The 19,027-nt window shown below is 46.2% G+C and overlaps 1 protein-coding gene across 1 annotated transcript in view; it reads left to right on the top strand.

Annotated features, from left to right (window-relative positions):
• The first annotated feature begins 10,987 nt into the window (after positions 1–10,987).
• grin2ba (glutamate receptor, ionotropic, N-methyl D-aspartate 2B, genome duplicate a) overlaps positions 10,988–19,027 on the top strand; it is a 74,663-nt gene continuing 66,623 nt past the window's right edge. The window contains exons 1-2 of the mRNA XM_062530925.1: positions 10,988–11,117; positions 13,759–13,943. Coding sequence (XP_062386909.1) covers positions 10,988–11,117; positions 13,759–13,943 — 315 coding nt within the window. The remainder of the gene's footprint in view (positions 11,118–13,758; positions 13,944–19,027) is intronic.

Genomic DNA, 19,027 nt, shown 5'->3' on the forward strand with positions numbered 1-19,027 from the left:
AGCTCTCATTGCATCTTCCACTTCCTCCACCCACCAACTTTTACTGCTTTTAAATCCACCAGTAGACTAACAGTACTGAATCCTTTTTTTCCCTTTCTGTGAACAACAACAGAAACCACCAACCTCAGTGATTGCTTTCTATTTTCTCACCTTTTTTTCCCTCTTCTTTTCCCTTTTTTCCTCTTTTTTCTCTCCCTTCATCTTATGCATCTCTAATTTGGGGGACTCTTTGTTGTATTTATAGGTAGGTTATTCAGTGTTCTGTGTCTGTCTCTCGGACTGTGTGTCTGCTTGTCTGCGTGTGTGTGTGTGTGTGTGTGTGTGTGTGCGTGCCTATATCCCTACATATGTATGTGTGTGTGTGTGTTATCTGCATATATGACACATGACCAAACATACTCTAAACTGCTGAACAGAGAAGGGAGGGCTCCATCTGAAACCTGCTCGTTTGATGACTCTCTCCGATCACCTCACCTTTTTTACATTCCACTCATCCTCCAGCGTCCATGTCTCCATTGAGCCATTGTAAACACCTCTTTTGCCTCTTTAGCGCCATGCAAACAGCCACAAAGTGGCTCTCCCTGCACCTCTTTTTCATTTCAGAGAGGCATTCTTATGAGTGAGTCATTTTTTTTGTCCCTCTGTGCTATTGATGGTGTATCCAAAGTTTAGCTGTTGCCTTGTCTGTCAGCTGCCTCTCTGTCATTTAAAAGAATAATATGCTATGATGTCCTTTATGAGATTCCCAAAAATAACTCATTGTAAAACATCTAGTGAATCAATGAAGTAGCAAAATAATGAGAAACAATTCCTGGCAAATTCTGCGACACTGACAACGGAAGCGGTGCAGTCTGGCTGTGAAACGATGCCTGTGAAACGTAGCCTGTAGCACAGTTTCTGATGCTAATTTCTCGCATAGCCCATCTTCATTCCACTGGTCGATCACCTGTCTGTGCGTGCATCTCTCTCTCCCTCCCCGCTTTCTCTTCATCCATCGTCTCACCCTTCAACACACACACACAAGCACCCAAATAGAACGAACTGAAGACGCTCACCACAATTCTTTTACCTTTCAGAGGATTCAGTTTTTTTCATTTATCCTCCCTCACTTTTTCTCTTCAAGCTCCTCTCTACCCTTGCTGTTGTTGTAGCCCCCGCCCCCACTCCCGCTCCCTCATAAATTCGGTTCATCCATTGATTTATTTCACTTTTTTTTCCCTCCATATTTTCCACTTACCATTCAACAATTATTCATGCTTCTGGCTGATTTCTCCTGTTGGAACCCTGATCATTTCACACTTTATTTTAAGTGAAATGACAGCTGGAGCAGTTTTCTGCAGGGTCATGGTTGCTCTCAAAGGTTCTAATTTTATATCTTAATTATTCTTGTAAGAATTTATTGCTTAATTTTACGAGTGGCATGACGTGGTGCAGGTGAATTATTTTCTGTATAACGTTCAGCAATATGGGGCTTAAACTGTGGTGAAGTGGAAATTGTTAGTGCAGGGCAGTAGGTAATTCAATTTAACACAAACCAAAAAACTTGGACTTGAAATTTCTAGGCGTGTGTGGCTGTGTGTGTGTGTATGTATGCGTTTTTGTGTGTGTCATACATAGCAATAGTACTATACACAGCTACGAAGAGCAAGTCACAAATTCATGCCTTCACCTCCATCTCTGTTCACATTGCCCTTTTATCTTGAAGGAGAATTTTATGCATCTCCTCCACACTGTCTGAAGACTTTGGCAGAAGAGCTTTTTGAATGAATTGTGGTGTGGTGCGTGGAGGATAAAATTGGATTTAGTTTTTTTCCCTTGAGGAATTACTCTTTGTATGGGGGATTGAACTGAAATGCTATAGCTTAAACAACACCATTGTAATTTGGGACTTTTTGATCATTTCCTATCGGACTAAACCTGATTTTAATACTTTTTCTAATACTGAATTTTAATGGGATTTTACTACCAAGAATTAAGGACTCAACACCACTGTCTTTTGACTCAGTTTTATTTTTTTTATTATTGTAATACTATTACCCCATCGTCCTGAAAACCTTTAAAACTGCTCTTACTCCATAATCAATTGGGTGAGTACATCAGTATTCCAACACTGACTTTCTCTCTGTCATCACCTTGTTTGTATGCACAGTGATCATTTACATACACAAGTGTATAAATATCAGTGCACCGCCGTATGTCCCTGTGTGTTCATGTTCCTGTTTATATATGTGTGTGTGGTTGAATGAGGTGACTGGTGGACAATTAAACAAAAACACTATTACCTTGCCAAAATAAATAAATAAATAAATCAGCTTTATTTCATAGCCTAACTATGTGAGAGAATTTATATGTTGTATCAGCTTATATCTGAATGCAGTTTTGCCCATTTGCTATTGCTTTAATCGACTTATATAACCTGTATATCTCTCCATATAGCGTGATGAACATGGGCTCTAACGCTGCGCTCTTGGATGTATAATTTCTATCCCCTCTACTCTTCCCCACCCACTCTCCCACTCAGTGCAGTCCTAGACACTCCTGCTAATGCACAGCGCTGTGTGCGCGGGGTGTCAGTGTGTGTGGTTGGCCTTTTCCGCCTACCTCTCCCTGCGGCTTATCCGGGGCGCACACACGTTGTTATTGCACCGAAAATGCATCGACATGCAGCAGGAACTGTCCTGCATCTCATTTGTGGCAGCTGTGTGGAGGGTGTCAGTCAGATAGCCTGCTAGCAGTGGACTTTGACACGGGTCTGGAACGGAGATGGGCAGGATTTCAGAGTTTTCTGGGTGGATATTGTGATATGGATGTGTGTGTGTGTGTGTGTGTGTGTGTGTGTGTGTGTGTCTGTGTGGGTATGTGTGTGTGTGTGTGAAAGGTGTATGTGTACCCGCTGCAGAAGCTCTGCCTTCCTGTGTGAGCTGGCCTGGCTTGCACACCCTATCCATCTCCCCCATCTATCAAAATGCAAGCGTACGTTTGACCCCTTTTTTCTGATTAAGTCTCATATCATTTGCCTGACAAGCTCCAGATTTATAGGCCGGGCGCCACTTTGGTCAAGGTTACCGCTAGGGAGAGGCTAGCAGGATCCACCTGGGAGTTTGGTCACAGCCCACCCTGGACAACTCTGGCCCGCCACTGAGTGCCTATCTCGCACTGACCCTGAGCAGAGACACTTTAGCATCCAGCGCACCACAGAGAGGCTCCCACAGGTCGAAGCCTGTCAGGGTGTGATGGAGCTGCGGACCGTGGTGCAACGTTTTGCTTCCTCTGTGGCCTAAATGAGTGTCATCTACACACGCTGTCAGCTTGTGATAAATGATTTAAGCTTACATTGTTCTCCGATGACGTTAAAGCAGAGAAAGAAATGATATCATATCAATCATGGATCTTAAGATCATTTAGTCATATATCTTATGAAAAAATGCTGTTTATTACTGTACATGTTATGACAAGTTACAACAAATGTTTTTTTGTTTTCTAATATTACTTATTTGATTAACTGTATGTGAGGACAAAAATATTTCCTTGGTCTAAATAAATATAGAGAAGAAAGAGAAAATATAGTTAAAACCCATTTTAAGTTCTACTCATCCGTCTCATAGTAATTTGCTCTTTCTAAAATCTGCAATCAAATAGAAATACTCCACCTCAGAGTTTGATGGTGGCCATGGAGCATTAAACACTAGCCTTACACAAACCAATTTTCAGCAACAAGAACTGTCTCTTAAATTAATTTGTGTAATTACCACCATACAATAAGCCTGTCCTCTTAATAATGTATTAATTTTAGGAAGCCTTAAGGGATTATCTGGCCTGAGACATCCATATTGTCTGCTGGCTGACTTGTGGCAACAGCTCCCTGACCTCTCAGTCCAGAAGCAGAGGTGGTGGCAACCAGAGCTGTGTTTACTGGCGTATAGCTCCCCATACCACCACCATCCCCCATCTATGTCCCCCACCCCCCATTCCCCCATGCCACCGAAAGCCTTTGCTCGTTCTGCTCCGTCACACTCACCCCAAGACCGTGGCCCCTGCACCCCAGAGATTTAATAAAGAGCCAGTGTGTAAGAAGAGGAGTTCATCCCTCTCTCCTGTCCTCTGCTTGACATGCTGTAGAGCTCAGGGGGTCTGGCTCTGACATTTACAGACGCTTGTTTAGTGGACATTCTTAGCTCCCCTTTCCTTGTGACTCATGCATTTGTGCGATGTACACTATGATGGTCGAGGGGGTTTGGGAGGTGTGTTGGAGAGGAGCAGTATAGAGAGAATTACATGTAGGCAAAGAGGATTTCTAGCTGACAGTCGGTGCTGTATTGTGACCCTCGTCTGGATTACAAGTAAAAACTGATCCACAGCGTTTTAGAGGCTACCTGACACTCAAATCCACAATTTCATTCTGGAAACTATACAGGCAAAATTCTGACTTTCAGAATATGGCTTGTTTTTGGAGAGATGGCATATGGTTTAGGTGTGTGTGAGTGAGTGTGTGAGAGAGAGAGAGAGAGAGAGAGAGAGAGAGACACAGTGTGTGTGTGTGTGTGAATCTGATGAACCTGTTTTAATGTTGCCTTTGGGGAGTGCCAGATGTGGTATTTGCAAAGTGAATACCATAATGGTTCAAGGTGCAAGTCATGATTTATAATGTTGGTTTTCCAAGGCTAACAATTCATTTGGCTCAAATATGGTCCTATAGCATTGCTGTATTAACTGAGCACCCACTCACAATAATTGTAAAACAGGTCTGCTGCATGCATTGTAATCTGAAGAAATTCCTAAAGACTTGATTTCTGAAAAACTGTTATTAGGTTATTGAAGTATTACACATGGAGTATGCCGATCAGTGCTATCTGTTGCGCCATAGAAACAGTTAAATGGTAATCAGAGTATTTTAATTTATCATTTATTTACCCAAAGTATGCCCTTTAACATCCCTTTGCTGAATGGATCCATTTGCATAATCTCACTCTGCACATGTATGCAAATGTACAGTACTGAGAAATGCATATGCATGATTAGTGTTGCTCAAATGCATTCATCACATTCCTACTGAGCTTGCTCTGTGAAGTCTTAGTTGGGGGGGGAGGGAGGGCTTAGAAATGTGTAAAATTCTAGTTTAGAAAACATCATTTATCAGTCCAACTGGTTGGGGAAATGTTTCACATCACTGATTTTTTACTTCTCTTGCTCTTCCTTTTATTGTAGTGCAGATGAGTGTAGATACTGTAGGTGCAGGTAGAAAATGAATTAGGCGAAAGAGATTAAATGCACACTTGTGACTTACTTACCCACTAATGGCAGAGGAAAAATGAAAAGCAACTATTCATGATATCTAGGGAGATTCATAGGGGGGTTATCAGTCACTGAATATGATTATGCTCCATAGAGCAACAACTGTCCACAAACGTCTTAGGCCGCTACGTGGTGGTAGGCTTCATGTAGGCCTACCAAGCACAAGCCGGCCTCTTACTTGTCATCATACCCTCAACAGTGGTATCCTTCAGACGTGTTAAAAGAAGCCATGCCAAGAGTGTTACATTATTCCTCTTTTCCAGACTCGCGACTACAAAGCGATTGAATATAGAAGGGGAGGCTTCGGATTACCCGCGCTGCAAAAGAACATCTGAAACACCAAAACCCTCACGTGCATCTCAATCACTTGAGACTCAACGACCGAGCTACTTTGCTTTCCCTCAGCAACTGTAAGTATTCACGAGACAACGAATTGGTATTGAAAAGTTTGATATTAACTATTTATCTGGGTAATAGTTAAACTAATTGGATAACCTACTTAGCGCAAACTTATCAAGAACAGAGCATTAACGTTAGGCCTACTTATTCTGCATAGGCAACTGGAGGGTTACCTCTGAGCTAACTACTAGGCCTAGTTCATTTCTATCCAAATAATTAGTGTCAATGTGTCATTTTTGAAGCTGTTTTGATAATAATAACAATAACAACAATAATAATAATAATAAAGACGTCAGCATTTGTGTTTTTACATAACCTACTAATAGGCATTATTTTCGTAAACTGTTTACTTTCCAATAGTTCAATTACTGCCTCGCCTTTTCAGCACAGTCTGTATCCCTTAAATGTTTGAAACATGGCTGTGTTGGCATAGTACATGTTCTCCATTATCTTATTTTCCTCTTTGTCACTCCCCCCCCCCCCCCTTTGTGTAGTCCACCCTCTGTCTGAGGCTATGAGAGGAAGAGCGGCATCCCAGGCCACACCACCATGCTAGCTCTGAGAGGCAAGGATGAGATTTTGGCTGGCAATACACAAGGTAAGAATGAAAACATGGGCTCTCTTTCCTGTTCACCCTCCACCTTCTTTGAGTCAAATGTAGCAATCTGTCAAATTAATCAACCTTCCAAATCTGGTCAAATTTACTGAGAGTATAATCCTTATATTGTGCTTGTCTGTCAGTGAATATAGATTTTTTGATGGTCACTATGTATTTTATGTTAAAGCAACCGAACAAAAGGTTGTGACAATGAGTGTTTCTCTGTGATAAAGTTCAACCCTTGATGTGTTCTGAGGAGGGGAAGTGGCAAGAGAATGGTGACCTCCCCAGCGGATGTGGGGACTGGGCTGTGTGGCTTTGGTGGGAGCACCATGGCTTGTGTTAGCCATGTGGAATGGTTTCAGAGGAGCTGACCTGCAGCGATCAATTGCATGTCAAGGAGTGTGAGCATGAGGTGCTATCGACTATTGGCTTCATTTGCATGGCTTTGGGAATATTGATCAAGGCATTACGGGATTTGTTAGATAGGATTCTGTGGTCAAAGTGTGTGTCCGGTTGCACGCAGCTTTATATAAGGCATGTATAGGTGTAGTGCGCACAGCAGGGCACATGTGTGTGTGTGTGTGTGTGTGCGCACGTATGTTCCTGACTCTGCTGTTGATCTGCATTAAGAGCTGTAGATGTCTCTCTCACCTGGCAGCACAGCTACCGCAGGATATCAGGACCATGAAACATGGAGATGGCAGCCGCGCTCATAAAGGTCCATAGGCGTCCATGATCACAGCGCACACGTCAGCTTTATCATGACAGCTCCTCGTTCGCCGCAACCCTCTCAATTCCGGCTCCTCACTGAGACTCTGTCTGTCTTCTCCTCCCTCCTCCACCCTCTCTCCTTTTGACTTTGAACATACGCTATCGCCCCTCACTTTCCCCCCCTGTTCTTTTATCGCCTTTTTTTTTTATCCACCCCTTTCTTCTCTCCATGCACCGTTAATCAGGCAGGACCCTGCTTAAGGGACTGGAATGTGGTGACAGGTTGGTTGTGTGTGTGTGTGTGTGGTGTGTGTGTGCGCGCGTGTGTGAGGGGGGCAGTTTGCCGAGGAGCTTGTGATTAGGGAGCGGTAGAGACAGCCAGGGCTGCACCGGTGCGGGATGCTGATACACCATGGAGTCTGCTGTTGCTGCTGTTGCTGCTGTTGCTGCTGCTGCTGCCGCTGCTGCCGTTGTCGCTCTCTGGTGCAGCTGCCTCCGTCGCCACGGCGACTGGACCTGCCATCGCCACGCAAACCGCCACCACGGCTGCTGCCATGCCATCTCTGTAATTACTAGTACTTGCTTAATAGCTACTCTGTGGCAGCCTTTACTGCTGCCACCGTCTCAGGCAATGCAATTACTGCAGCCTCATCCTCTCCGGCCTCTGCCACGTCGGCAGATTCCACTGGTATTATGAAGACCACTATGACTATTACTCTTAAATGTCCTCAGTCGTATTCAGGGAGTGTAATATTCCGTTATCCCAGACCCCCCCCCCCCCCCCCCCCCACCCCCATTCCCCTTTACTTCCCCATCCTCATCGACCCCCCCCCCCCCACCCTCTCTCTCTCTCTCTCTCAATGTTAATGTTTTTTCATATGAGCAGTCTTTTGAGTCCTGAATTCAATTATAGCCCCAGTGTTCTTTAATGGAGAAAGCTTAGGGCCAGAACAATGTAAAGACCTATTAGAATAAGAGCTCATCGATCCTTTTAAATCCTTATCAGCTGCTCATTTATTCAAATCACACACACGACAGTCCTCTTGCCTCTCTGTAGTCCGTCACATCACACACTCATGTATCAAGCGTGCCGCTGCGGGCCCTGTCTGCCGGTTGGTTGTTTCTGATGTGCGGTGATGGGAGAGGGACATGGGGAGTGCAGGGGAAGAGTTTGAAAATGTTTCTTGGCTTCGGTAATTACAGCTGGGTTATGACTGTCACGCAACAAACTTTCTTGCTCTCGCACAGTGTAAAAATGCATTTTATTTTGTTTGAAATCACACATTTTGAGATAAGAGGGCCACATTTTGCTTATAAGAAAACATGCGCATACAAACACACACACACGCAGTCACGCGCACACACACACACACACACACACACACACACGCTCACACACACATACACACAAGCAAACAACCACAAATGCATTCCTTATCAAGAAAATGTCCAATACAGTCAGCTGCAAAAAAAAAAAACACATAGTACAGCCAACCTCATTATGGTGACTTTCACACTCAATTTTTCTAAATCTTGATAAGCTGTGTGCTGGCCCCTGAAATTAACTGCAGTCGGCATAGTCTCTCCGTCTTAAGTGAACAGCCATTTTTTCCTTCTCTTTGTAGGATATTCAATAATTGACACTGTTCTTTTATATCTTTGTTTAAGTGTGGTGGAGTAAGAGGGAAAGGCAGAAACCCAGAGAGGCAGCCTGAGAAAGAGAGCAAGTTGGAGAGAGACAGGGGAGATATTTTTTCTTTGAATGTGTAATTATAAAAGGCAGACAAATGGATAGATGGAGTCAGGGAGAGAGGCAGAAAGAGAGAGGGGGGGGCGGCAGAAGAAGGCAGTGAGAAATTATTCTGCAAGTGCCCTGTAGATGTATGTAGATAGGGCTAGCGAGAGTGCAATTAGGCATGTCTCTGAGGTTGGAGGAGGGGAAGAGCCATAGATAGGGGAGGGGAGGGGGGACAGGGAAGGATAGCTGTTTGTGAGGTCAGGTATAATAGTATGCATATGAACACATTTGCTATTGGTTTTTTATGATGCCCATTTTCGAGGGGGTGCAAGAAAAACAAATATAACCTCATCATACACACACACACACACACACACACACACACGCACACACACACACACACACACACACTTTCTTCCAAAGTTGATAGGAGGGACATAACTACAGTAAATGCGTCATTCCAGAGTTGAGTCAAAATGAAAATACATGCTGTACAGGAATTTTAGGGGTACTTAGCAGGGGTATTTCACCCACGGGTCATTTTCAAATGAATAAAATGAAAGATAACACAGTGTATCTTTTGGATTGTGCTAATTGCACAGCACTAACAGTTGTCAGTGCCAACTGAATTCCATTTTCCCCCCATTTGGCTGATATGTTTTCCACACGGGCGATTGACTGATTTGCAAACTGAAATCAATGTGCCGCCATCACCTTGTGCTTGCATTCTGTTTCTTCCCATGAGGTGCGATTGGAGCACCCCTCACCTGGAGTCCCAGTCATTACCAGCGGGTTGCATTTTCATCATTTACATCAGTGACATCTGGTACCTGCTGCTTCGTCTGTGGGTGCTGCTGTGCAGAGGCGACAGTGACATTGAGTTCCGACGGAAAAGTGGCTGAACAGTTTTAGAGGAGCAAATGTCTCTCTCTCTCTCTCTCTTTCTCTCTCTCTCTATCTTTCTGTCTCCCTCAGTATCTCTCCATCTCTCTCTGTCTCCCTCCCTGTATCTTCCTATCTATCTCTGTCTATTTTTCTTATCTGCCTTAGTCAGCACCTCATGCAGACAGAGGTGAAAGGTCATTCATTTATCTCTTGTTAGTCTAATTGTCTGTCTTATACAGCTAAGGCCCCTTAACATCTCTGGTAATTAGCAACCTTGCACTGATGCTTAATTGGTCAGCTCTGGAGAAGCCAAAGAAATAGGCGGGTGGTGGTCAACCAGGCAGGGGATGGTCAGGGGGGATGTATTGTCCAGTACGTGTGTGTAGGTGATGTACAGCTTGATGCACGGAGCCGCGCCGTACCCTTGAAACGAGCCACAAAGTGCAGCGGCAGCAGGGTGCGATTCTGACTGGAAGTGAAAGCAACATCTGAGCAGCGTGTTGTTTTGTTGCGAGCCGTTTGAGTTGTGTGAAGCCCATTTATAATTGAGGAGCGCCGGAAAAAAAAAAAAAAAAAAACCCACCCGTATGCGCCGCCGTGGCTGATGTGGCACTCCCACAGATTAATTCACGCAGATTTACTCAAACTGCCGCTTTATGAGGAAACACTCTGTCTCTGCTGTCATTTCCGATTAAGACGCAACCCCTACTTAACTGCTCCGCAAACCGAGTTTCAAACCCCAGGTTGAACATGTGTAATGTTCTCAGCATTAGATTTCTTTTTTTTTCATTATTAAACTCTAAAATGCTTAGCTGTGCTGTAGGACCTGTGCTGTAAATGTGCTTCGTGTTATTTAATCTCTCTGATCCATGCTTAGCCACTGAGACAAAGTTTGTTGTGTGATAACACAGCATAGGTAGACACGGTCAGAGGCACAATGCGGCTCGTGGTGTATTTCTTTCTCAGTCGCGTAAATTTTGCTGAGTTTTATTGCTGCTCTACTTGAACCTCAAAAGGACTATGTGAAGAGACATCGGTGAGGGTTCTGACATACAGAAGCATTTAGAAAAACGCTGAACAGTACCAGTCGGTAGTTGACAAGCTCCGCACCTGCTGCAGGTTAAGTAAGTGACTGTCTGGCTTCCTGAGCACACGGCTTTCCCACCGGCACTGAAATGTCATTGCTAACGTTCTGCTGCTCCCTGTGCCAACATCCCCCACTCCTCCACCCTCCCCTACACAGAGCGCCGAGGTGACTTGACCGCACAGAACTTGCACAGAACCGTTCACTCCATTCATATTTTCTCTGGAAAGGGGAGGATTGATTGGTGCGGTATTTCAGCGGAGGGGAGGGACGGACGATGGCCCTGGGCTGTGCCCGCGCCCGCGCTCGCCTCTGTGGGGAGACCGGTGTCCTGCCCCCTGGGACCGCCACACACGGCCTGTCACGGGCTCTGATATGTGGCAGCCAGGCCACTCGGAAAGCCGTGGGTGTGGGCCGCCAGCGCTGCTGCTGCTGCTGCTGACACAGACATATATTTATTTACCTCTGAGGAATAGCATTGGGGCCGAGGCCTGGAAAACACGGAGAGAGGGAGGGAGGGAGAGAGGGAGAGAGGGAGAGAGGGAGAGAGGGAGAGCAGTCTCTGAACAGTCTGCTGGGGATCCATACCACCAGGCTAATGCAAGTCTTAAAGACCAAGTAGACAGAAATGGGAATGCAATCCACCCAGGCCAAGCTGTGGATTTATACTACAGGAAATAAGGCCTGATTTTAGAGTAGCGGTTTCCCATCGTGGTAGGATCTCTCTGGGCTCCAGTATAATTGTAGATTAATAAAACAGTGGGTTATTTTGACGGTTGGAAGCAGCAGATACTTAATTAATAGCCTGTTGTCAGTCAGATTTACATGCTGACCCTAGTCTGCCTCTCCATTCAAATTCTAATTGATTTTCTCAAGACAAACAGGTTTAGTTAGCTCAAATAGTAATGAGTCCGCTTTAAAGAGGGGGTGGTGCAGGAGGAGGTGGGAAGCTCACTTGGCCATCTATTATTTATGGAGCAGCAGAGACCTACGTGTGCACTGTGGATGTCACTTCCCTCAGATTAATGTACACAGATTTATTCCTGCCCCAGCGTTATAGGGAACACAACTGTCTGTGCTGTCGTTCCGTATTTAAGCCCTAACCACGGCTAAACTGCCAGGCAACGTTCTCCAGGCTAAGTCAGGGAGTGGTGGTATTCCAGTGTTTCGTTTGGGCTGCGCCTCGCTATATGGAGAGATGCTGTTCTTTAGTGTTGAGTGAGTCCAACGTTTTGTTCATCAGAGCCAGTTGTTTTTTTTTATTTTTTTAAATGATGCTCCAGAAAGCCAAACCTGGCTGTGAATGTTTTTTTTTCTCTCTCTCTCTCTCTCTTCTCAAGTGTAGCATTTCAGCTTCATATCCAGCACAATGGGCCCTCGTGTGGAAGAGTTGTCCCACATTCAGCTGAAAAAAAAAAAAAAAACAGAGCCCCACATAGCAGCGCAGCAAACCCACTTGCGTCCAGCGTCGTCTTTCAGCATGTAGGACAGTCGCTCCGAAATAGATATGGTACTTGACCGGTGACTGGGGTCTGGCCTGCCTACCTGTCTGCCTGCCCTTTTTTAACGACACAAGAGTCACCCTTCTGAGGCTACAAGTGTTCTCTGAACATGGCCGGCGGTGAGGGTTGAGCGCACGCACGGTGCGGTTAGCAGCGGAGCGGTGAGCGGCGGCTTCGTCCCATGTTAAAGTTGGCGCTGCGTGTGAACAGCTTGCTAATTAATTAACCATGACTGGGGGTGGGAGAGGGGTAAGGGGGGCAAAGTGTGATAGAGAGAGAGGAGAGAGTAAAGGGGGATGGGGAAATGGATAGGATGAGTGGAAGAGGTGTGTGTGTGTGTGTGGGTGGGTGGGGGGTATGGTGGGGGTCCAGGCTCAGGCTCAGGCCATAAATAAGTCCCTCAGAGGATTACCAGTTACTAACCAAAAAAATCCCACCTCTCGAGGAGACGAGACAATTAGGACAAACTCACAGGGAGGCCAGCCCTAACGATGTGCTTGTTACTAGTGCCGTGTTTGCTCCGCACGCACACACACACACACACACAAATACACACTCACACAGACACACACACTCACACACATGCAGCCAGGGGAGCGAAATCAAAGGCAGTCTTATGTAGGGCTTCAGGAAGTATCATAGATGGCAAGTAGCAAGGACTCGAGAGACAGGCAGACAGACAGACAGCTCTGAGAGCTCCACTGGCTCCTGGTGAGGACTCCGCGTGCATACGCTAACACACTTCCTTCTGAAAACGGTGCTGAGAAGCACGTGCCAATACCTGTCCCTATCACCAGTAGTGCTGCTCCTAACCGAGCCCGTGCCACTACCTGTCCCTATCACCAGTAGTGCTGCTTCTAACCGAGCCCGTGCCACTACCTGTCCCTATCACCAGTAGTGCTGCTTCTAACCGAGCCCGTGCCACTACCTGTCCCTGTCACCAGTAGTGCTGCTTCTAACCGAGCCCGTGCGTGCCACTACCTGTCCCTATCACCAGTAGTGCTGCTTCTAACCGAGCCCGTGCCACTACCTGTCCCTGTCACCAGTAGTGCTGCTTCTAACCGAGCCCGTGCGTGCCACTACCTGTCCCTATCACCAGTAGTGCTGCTTCTAACCGAGCCCGTGCCACTACCTGTCCCTGTCACCAGTAGTGCTGCTTCTAACCGAGCCCGTGCCACTACCTGTCCCTATCACCAGTAGTGCTGCTTCTAACCGAGCCCATGCCACTACCTGTCCTCCTGTCCCTATCACCAGTAGTGCTGCTTCTAACCGAGCCCATGCCACTACCTGTCCTCCTGTCCCTATCACCAGTAGTGCTGCTTCTAACCGAGCTCGAACTTTTTTATTTTGCATTCATGCGCGACCCAGCTGCTTGCCAGACTGTGTGACTCAGGCCAAGCGCTCCCCTCTTCCCTCCTGTCCTGTCTTGCCATCCCCCTGCCTGCCGCCCCCCCCCCCTCCAACACACACACACACACACACACACACCCTCGTCAGACGGGCGTCTCCAGCAGCCGGCTGGAGGTGTGCGCAGGCTGCGGTGCAGCTGTTGCCCTGGCTCCGCACACTGGAGCCCGCGGGCTGGAGCTGGAGCTGGAGCTGGAGCTGGCGCCGGAGCTGGAGCCGGAGCTGGAGCCGGCCCAGGGCCAGCAGCACAGGGCCACCTCTCCACAGGGGCTGCTGGGGAGCCGTCCAGCACCTTTCATGTGCTCCGTCCGTTTGGCAGCCCCTGTGAGGTGGAAAAGTGCTCATCTTGTGTTAGGGGCTGGATGCCCCAAGGCTAACACCAAGTACTGACTACTTTGTGCTCCTCAAGGGCCGGAGCTGGCAAATGGCAAGTTGTCTGTGCATCGGCCTTTTTGTTAGTGAGTTTCTCTGTATTTGTACATTGTATGCAAGGATACAAGGATACAAGAGTGTTTATTTGTCCCATGCATATGATTACTGATGTAAAGAATGCAGTGAAATTGTCAGATTGTGTATGCGTGTACTTTCGAGAGGTTTGACTATTTATGTGCATGTGTCTGTGTTTGGTGTGCAACTACAGATCTTTATTTATAACAGCTATCTAGGTGTGTGTGTGTGTGTGTGTGTGTGTGTGTGTCTGTGTGTGTGTGTGCACGTCGTGCACGTGCACCTATGTGTGTGTCATCATGCATTCTATGCTCCTTGGCTGAGTGTATATCCAGGATCTGAAGAAGTGCATTCGGGTCGTCTCAGTGTGTGTGCTTGTTTTCTCGGAGTGTGTAAGGATGTGTAATAGCACAGCATTTGGCTCTTACTCTGCATCATGAACCTGTGCCAAAGCTTAAAGAATCAATCAGAGAGAGTGACAGAGTGGAGAAGAAACTGGGAGAAGGAAACACACACATACAGACACAGACTCAGACACACACATATACACGCACACAGACACAAGCGCATAGACACAGACACACAGACACACAGACACACAGACACACAGACACACAGACACACAGACACACAGACACACAGACACACAGACACACAGACACACAGACACACAGACACACACACACACACACACACACACACACTCACTCACAGACACACACAAAGACATAAACACAAGCTGCTTATATTCATCACACACACACACACACACACACACACACACACACACACACACACACACACACACACACACACACACACACACAAAACAATAGCTTCGTTCTGCCAGACTAGATAATGGTGGGGGAAAAAAGCATCAAATGAAGAGCCTTGGGACAAACACACGCTTACTCCTTCATTTACCTCTGGGTTCCTATGAGTCAGATTTTTATTTGTGCTAATGATAATCTCCGTTTCCTGCTCCTGCTTGAGCAGTCTCTCTCTCTCTCTCTGTGTGTGTGTGTGTGTGTGTGTGCGTGTGCGTGTGCGTGTGCGTGCCTGTGTGCTCGGTGTGTTTCCTACTCCTCTGTCCCATCTGTGGATCGTTGCCTTTAATGGAACTTATGCCCAGCTGCTTTGATTTCTATCTTTCTCACTCTCGTTCTCTCTCTCCCCCCACCTTTTGCCCACCTCTGTTTCTCTTTGCTCCCTCTCCTTCCCGCTTTCCTCCATCCTCTCCAACTTCCTCCAGGCGACATCTCTTCCCCCCCCCATTCTCTCCCGCACACACACACACACAGGCGCACTCGCTCTCTCTGGCATTTTTTAATTAAAATCTGTGTGTATCGGGGGATTTCAGCGGGGCTGTGATTTAAATGAGAGAGTGACACAACTTCAACATTACTGTCAGGCCAAAGCAAATTCCATCAGGCCTGGTGAAATTTGCTGCGCTGGCCATTTCCTGCCAACTCCTGCGTTTATATTCTGAAATACACCCTCTCTTGCATTGATATTAAGAGTGTATATGGGATTGAATTCTCCCTTATGTGTGTGTGTGTGTATATATATATATATATATATATGTATTATATACTGTATATATGTGTGTGTGTGTGTGTGTGTGTGTGTGTATGTGTGTGTGTGTTCAAACAAAACTGCGGAAGCTGTCAGGCTGTGTGTGTGCGACCAGGCAACTAGGCAACTAGAAACAAACCCTGCAGTGTTATTGTGGGGGTAAATTCTGCACCCCCGGCACCTCCATTCTCTTCCCCGACCTCCCTGGAGTCATCACTTAAGCACTGGATGGGGGTCGAGTCTTCATAAATCACGATGTTACCACCGGCACCGAAGCTGGTTTTTAATTAAAACTGTGAATCAGTCTGGCCCCCATGTTATGAATTGAACTCAGCTGTGACTGAATAAAACATCATGGCCGTCCGGCAAATTTGTCTCTCGCCGGCTGGCGGCCGGGGCTCTTGATGATGTTGTAAAATAGCTGAAAAGTGTTCGCAAAGGGGAAGGCAGAGAGACTCAGGAGAGCATCAAGAGAGCTCTGGCATGAATGGTTGTGGACTAAACCACAGGGCGGGGATAAGCCCCCCCCCTCTAAATCTACTCAACTGGAAATACTAAGAAATACTTGAGCACTTGTAAAAACATTGGATTCACTCAACAGCATTTTCGTAGACAATCTTAAAATGCTCACAAGAATGGATTCATTTGAATTAATAATTCATATGCTTTGATTGAACGCCGCTCTTGTTAGTCTGTTCCACATCAGTTTAATTTGAGCAGGCGTCTCAGTTCAATGCAACCGTGCTTCACTTGTGTGAGTGTTTGGTGAGTTGTTGTATCTGTGGGTATGTCATTGATGTCTACACACATGTACAGGCTGTTGAATCATATTAGAACCCCTGTCTGCATTCCAGCCTCCTGCTGCAGTAGCGGAGTCCTTCATTTAAATACTGTGAAGCACATGAACGCTCTCCGGTGAAAAATGGATTCTTATAAATCTGCCGACTTTTGCCTCAGTGATCTCAGCCCATTCAGTTAAACGCTATCTCACATCGGCACATAAAACGAACAGGAGATTTAGCTCATTTCCCAGAAAATGTTTCCCTTATTTCACTTTTTTTTTTCTCTTAAAGAGGGCTCTTGTAGATAAAGTAATGAAAAAAAAGAAGCCATGATAAAAAAAAAAGTGAAACCCATGAATATATTTATACATTTAACAGTGTTTCTTAAAGGCTGCTTTTAAAACTACCGGCAGGCTGAAACTCGACAACATGTCTTCATGAGCCTGGCTTTATTTCTAATTCATGACCTTCTTCGTGTCTGCGTCTGGGGCTGACACAGACCCTGAGAGAGAAGGTATGAATGTACCAGAGGAGATGAGGCCCTGCGCCGGTGGATACTGCTCTGCCATCTCTCTTTCTCCTGCTTTCTCTCTCTCCCCCACTGCCCCCCTTCACACACACACACACACACACACACACACACACACACCCACACCCGTGTGTTTGACTTGCAGGCCCGAAAATGTGGCTGAACCTTGATGCGGCCGGCACAGGCAAGCTGCCGGGATGATAAGGGGCTCTTAATTGGAGGTGTTGCTGCGACTCACTCCATTGATCGCAATGCAAATTAAGTCACCCCCCTCCTCCCCAGTCGCCCCCCCCCCCCCCATCCCTGACTCCCAGGGAGAAATGAACTTCGCCGGCAGTCTCTTGCATTGCATGGAGAACAAACATAAAAAGAGCAAAAGGGAAGAAAGCTTTTCTGTGCAAGGGAAGATTTTCAGGTGGGCTCAGTTTTCTGCCAGGGAGGCGTGTGTGCCTGGAACTGCACAAAGAGGTTAATCAGTTTGAAGTCATAAAAAAGCGTGCCCTTGAAATGTCTCCAGTGTTTCCTCAGCGTCCTCCTAGCCCACTGACAACATAGTTGGATTGTAATGAAATTGAGGTTGCGTTTGATGCGCTCCAATGAAAGGCCAGCGCACTGCTGATGTGGTCTGACAGGAGGCACAGGAAGTAACCTGTCAGAGTCGGGGGGGGGGGCTGAAGAGGAAGTGTGTTTATTGTCACTTGGCAACTGCAAACTGAGTAACTTTCCTCCCAATATGCCGCCATTCATGGAGATATCACTGATTACTTCATATTGGGGAAAATCCAATGAAATTAGCATAGGTCATTGGACAAATACAGATGTGCATATTTGCTGTTATTTTGCTACTGAAAATTTGAGCAGTTACTTAGTATTTTACATGTGCATCTATATTTACATTGGAATGTACATGTGTACATTTGATTTACAGTACATCTGATAGAACCCATAATGGCATAGGTGATTATAAAACCTGTGAAACATCATAGGATAATGCTCTGGGTGAGTTGCTCTGGTTGAATTGTTTATTCCTATACGAAAACGTTGTTTTTTTTGTCTCACTTCAAAGTTCGAGCTTGAGCCCCGTGGCTGCATCATTTAACCTCCCCTAACACTTCAGTGCAGCTTCTTCATTGCCTGATCAATATTGTGGAGCTGTCACATTTCGTGCAGTAGACGCCGGCAGAGTCGCCGGGGTGCTTATAGCGCCGGGAGGAGGTAGATGAGGAGGAGGAGGAGGAGGAGGAAGAGGAGGACTGTCGGCGCACTTCTAGATTTGCCATGGCTGTCGATGCGAGGCGCTGAGCTCCCGCGTGCTGTCGCTGCATAGCCGGGTGGGCGGAGACGGGGGTGGGATTAAACACAGGGCATCCACTGGGACGAGCTCCCAGGTGTCGTTATCACTGCGGGGAGCCCTGTCATTGGTTGAGCTGGAGAGCCTAGGCCCAGGGCTTGAGGAAGACAGACGTTGCTAGCTAGTCCCATGCCAGTTGTGAGATAGTGTTGACCTTGCAGAAAAAGTGTGAGAATATATATGCGGTGCTTAAAGCGATCACAAGATTTCAGACAAGTACAGCACAAAAGTGTGAAGTGCTTACTGTGGTGTTATCTCTTCTGTTATGTGTGGAACATGCGGCTTTTTGCTTTAGTGTTGCCATCATGTTATGATCGTAAACTAAAAGGTTGTAAAATTTAATGTGCAAAATAGTAGATCTGTCCTAGAAACTGGCACATTTAGGACATCAGTATAGGTATGCATTTATTTCTGTTTATATGTTTGGAATATCTGTCGTAAAATCTGGCACATTTAGGACATGATGCACAGGTATTGCTGTGTATTTACTGTATGTGTGTTATATGTTTGGAATATCTGTCAGCTTTGAGAGTTAGTTGTTGTTTGGCTGTTCTGGAAGTGGAAGAGGGCTTAGAGTTCCTCTCGTGAAATTTGTCTAAAAAGGAAAATAAAAAAAAACATTTTAGCTGATTTTTCAGCTTGTCAGACGCTTTGCGAAGGCATTGTCATAAAGTCAAATTGAACCATTGCTGGAGTATCCTGGAAGTCAACACTAGCCTTAATA

This window comes from Sardina pilchardus, chromosome 3 (assembly GCF_963854185.1).
Source record: "Sardina pilchardus chromosome 3, fSarPil1.1, whole genome shotgun sequence".
Classification (NCBI taxonomy): domain Eukaryota; kingdom Metazoa; phylum Chordata; class Actinopteri; order Clupeiformes; family Clupeidae; genus Sardina; species Sardina pilchardus.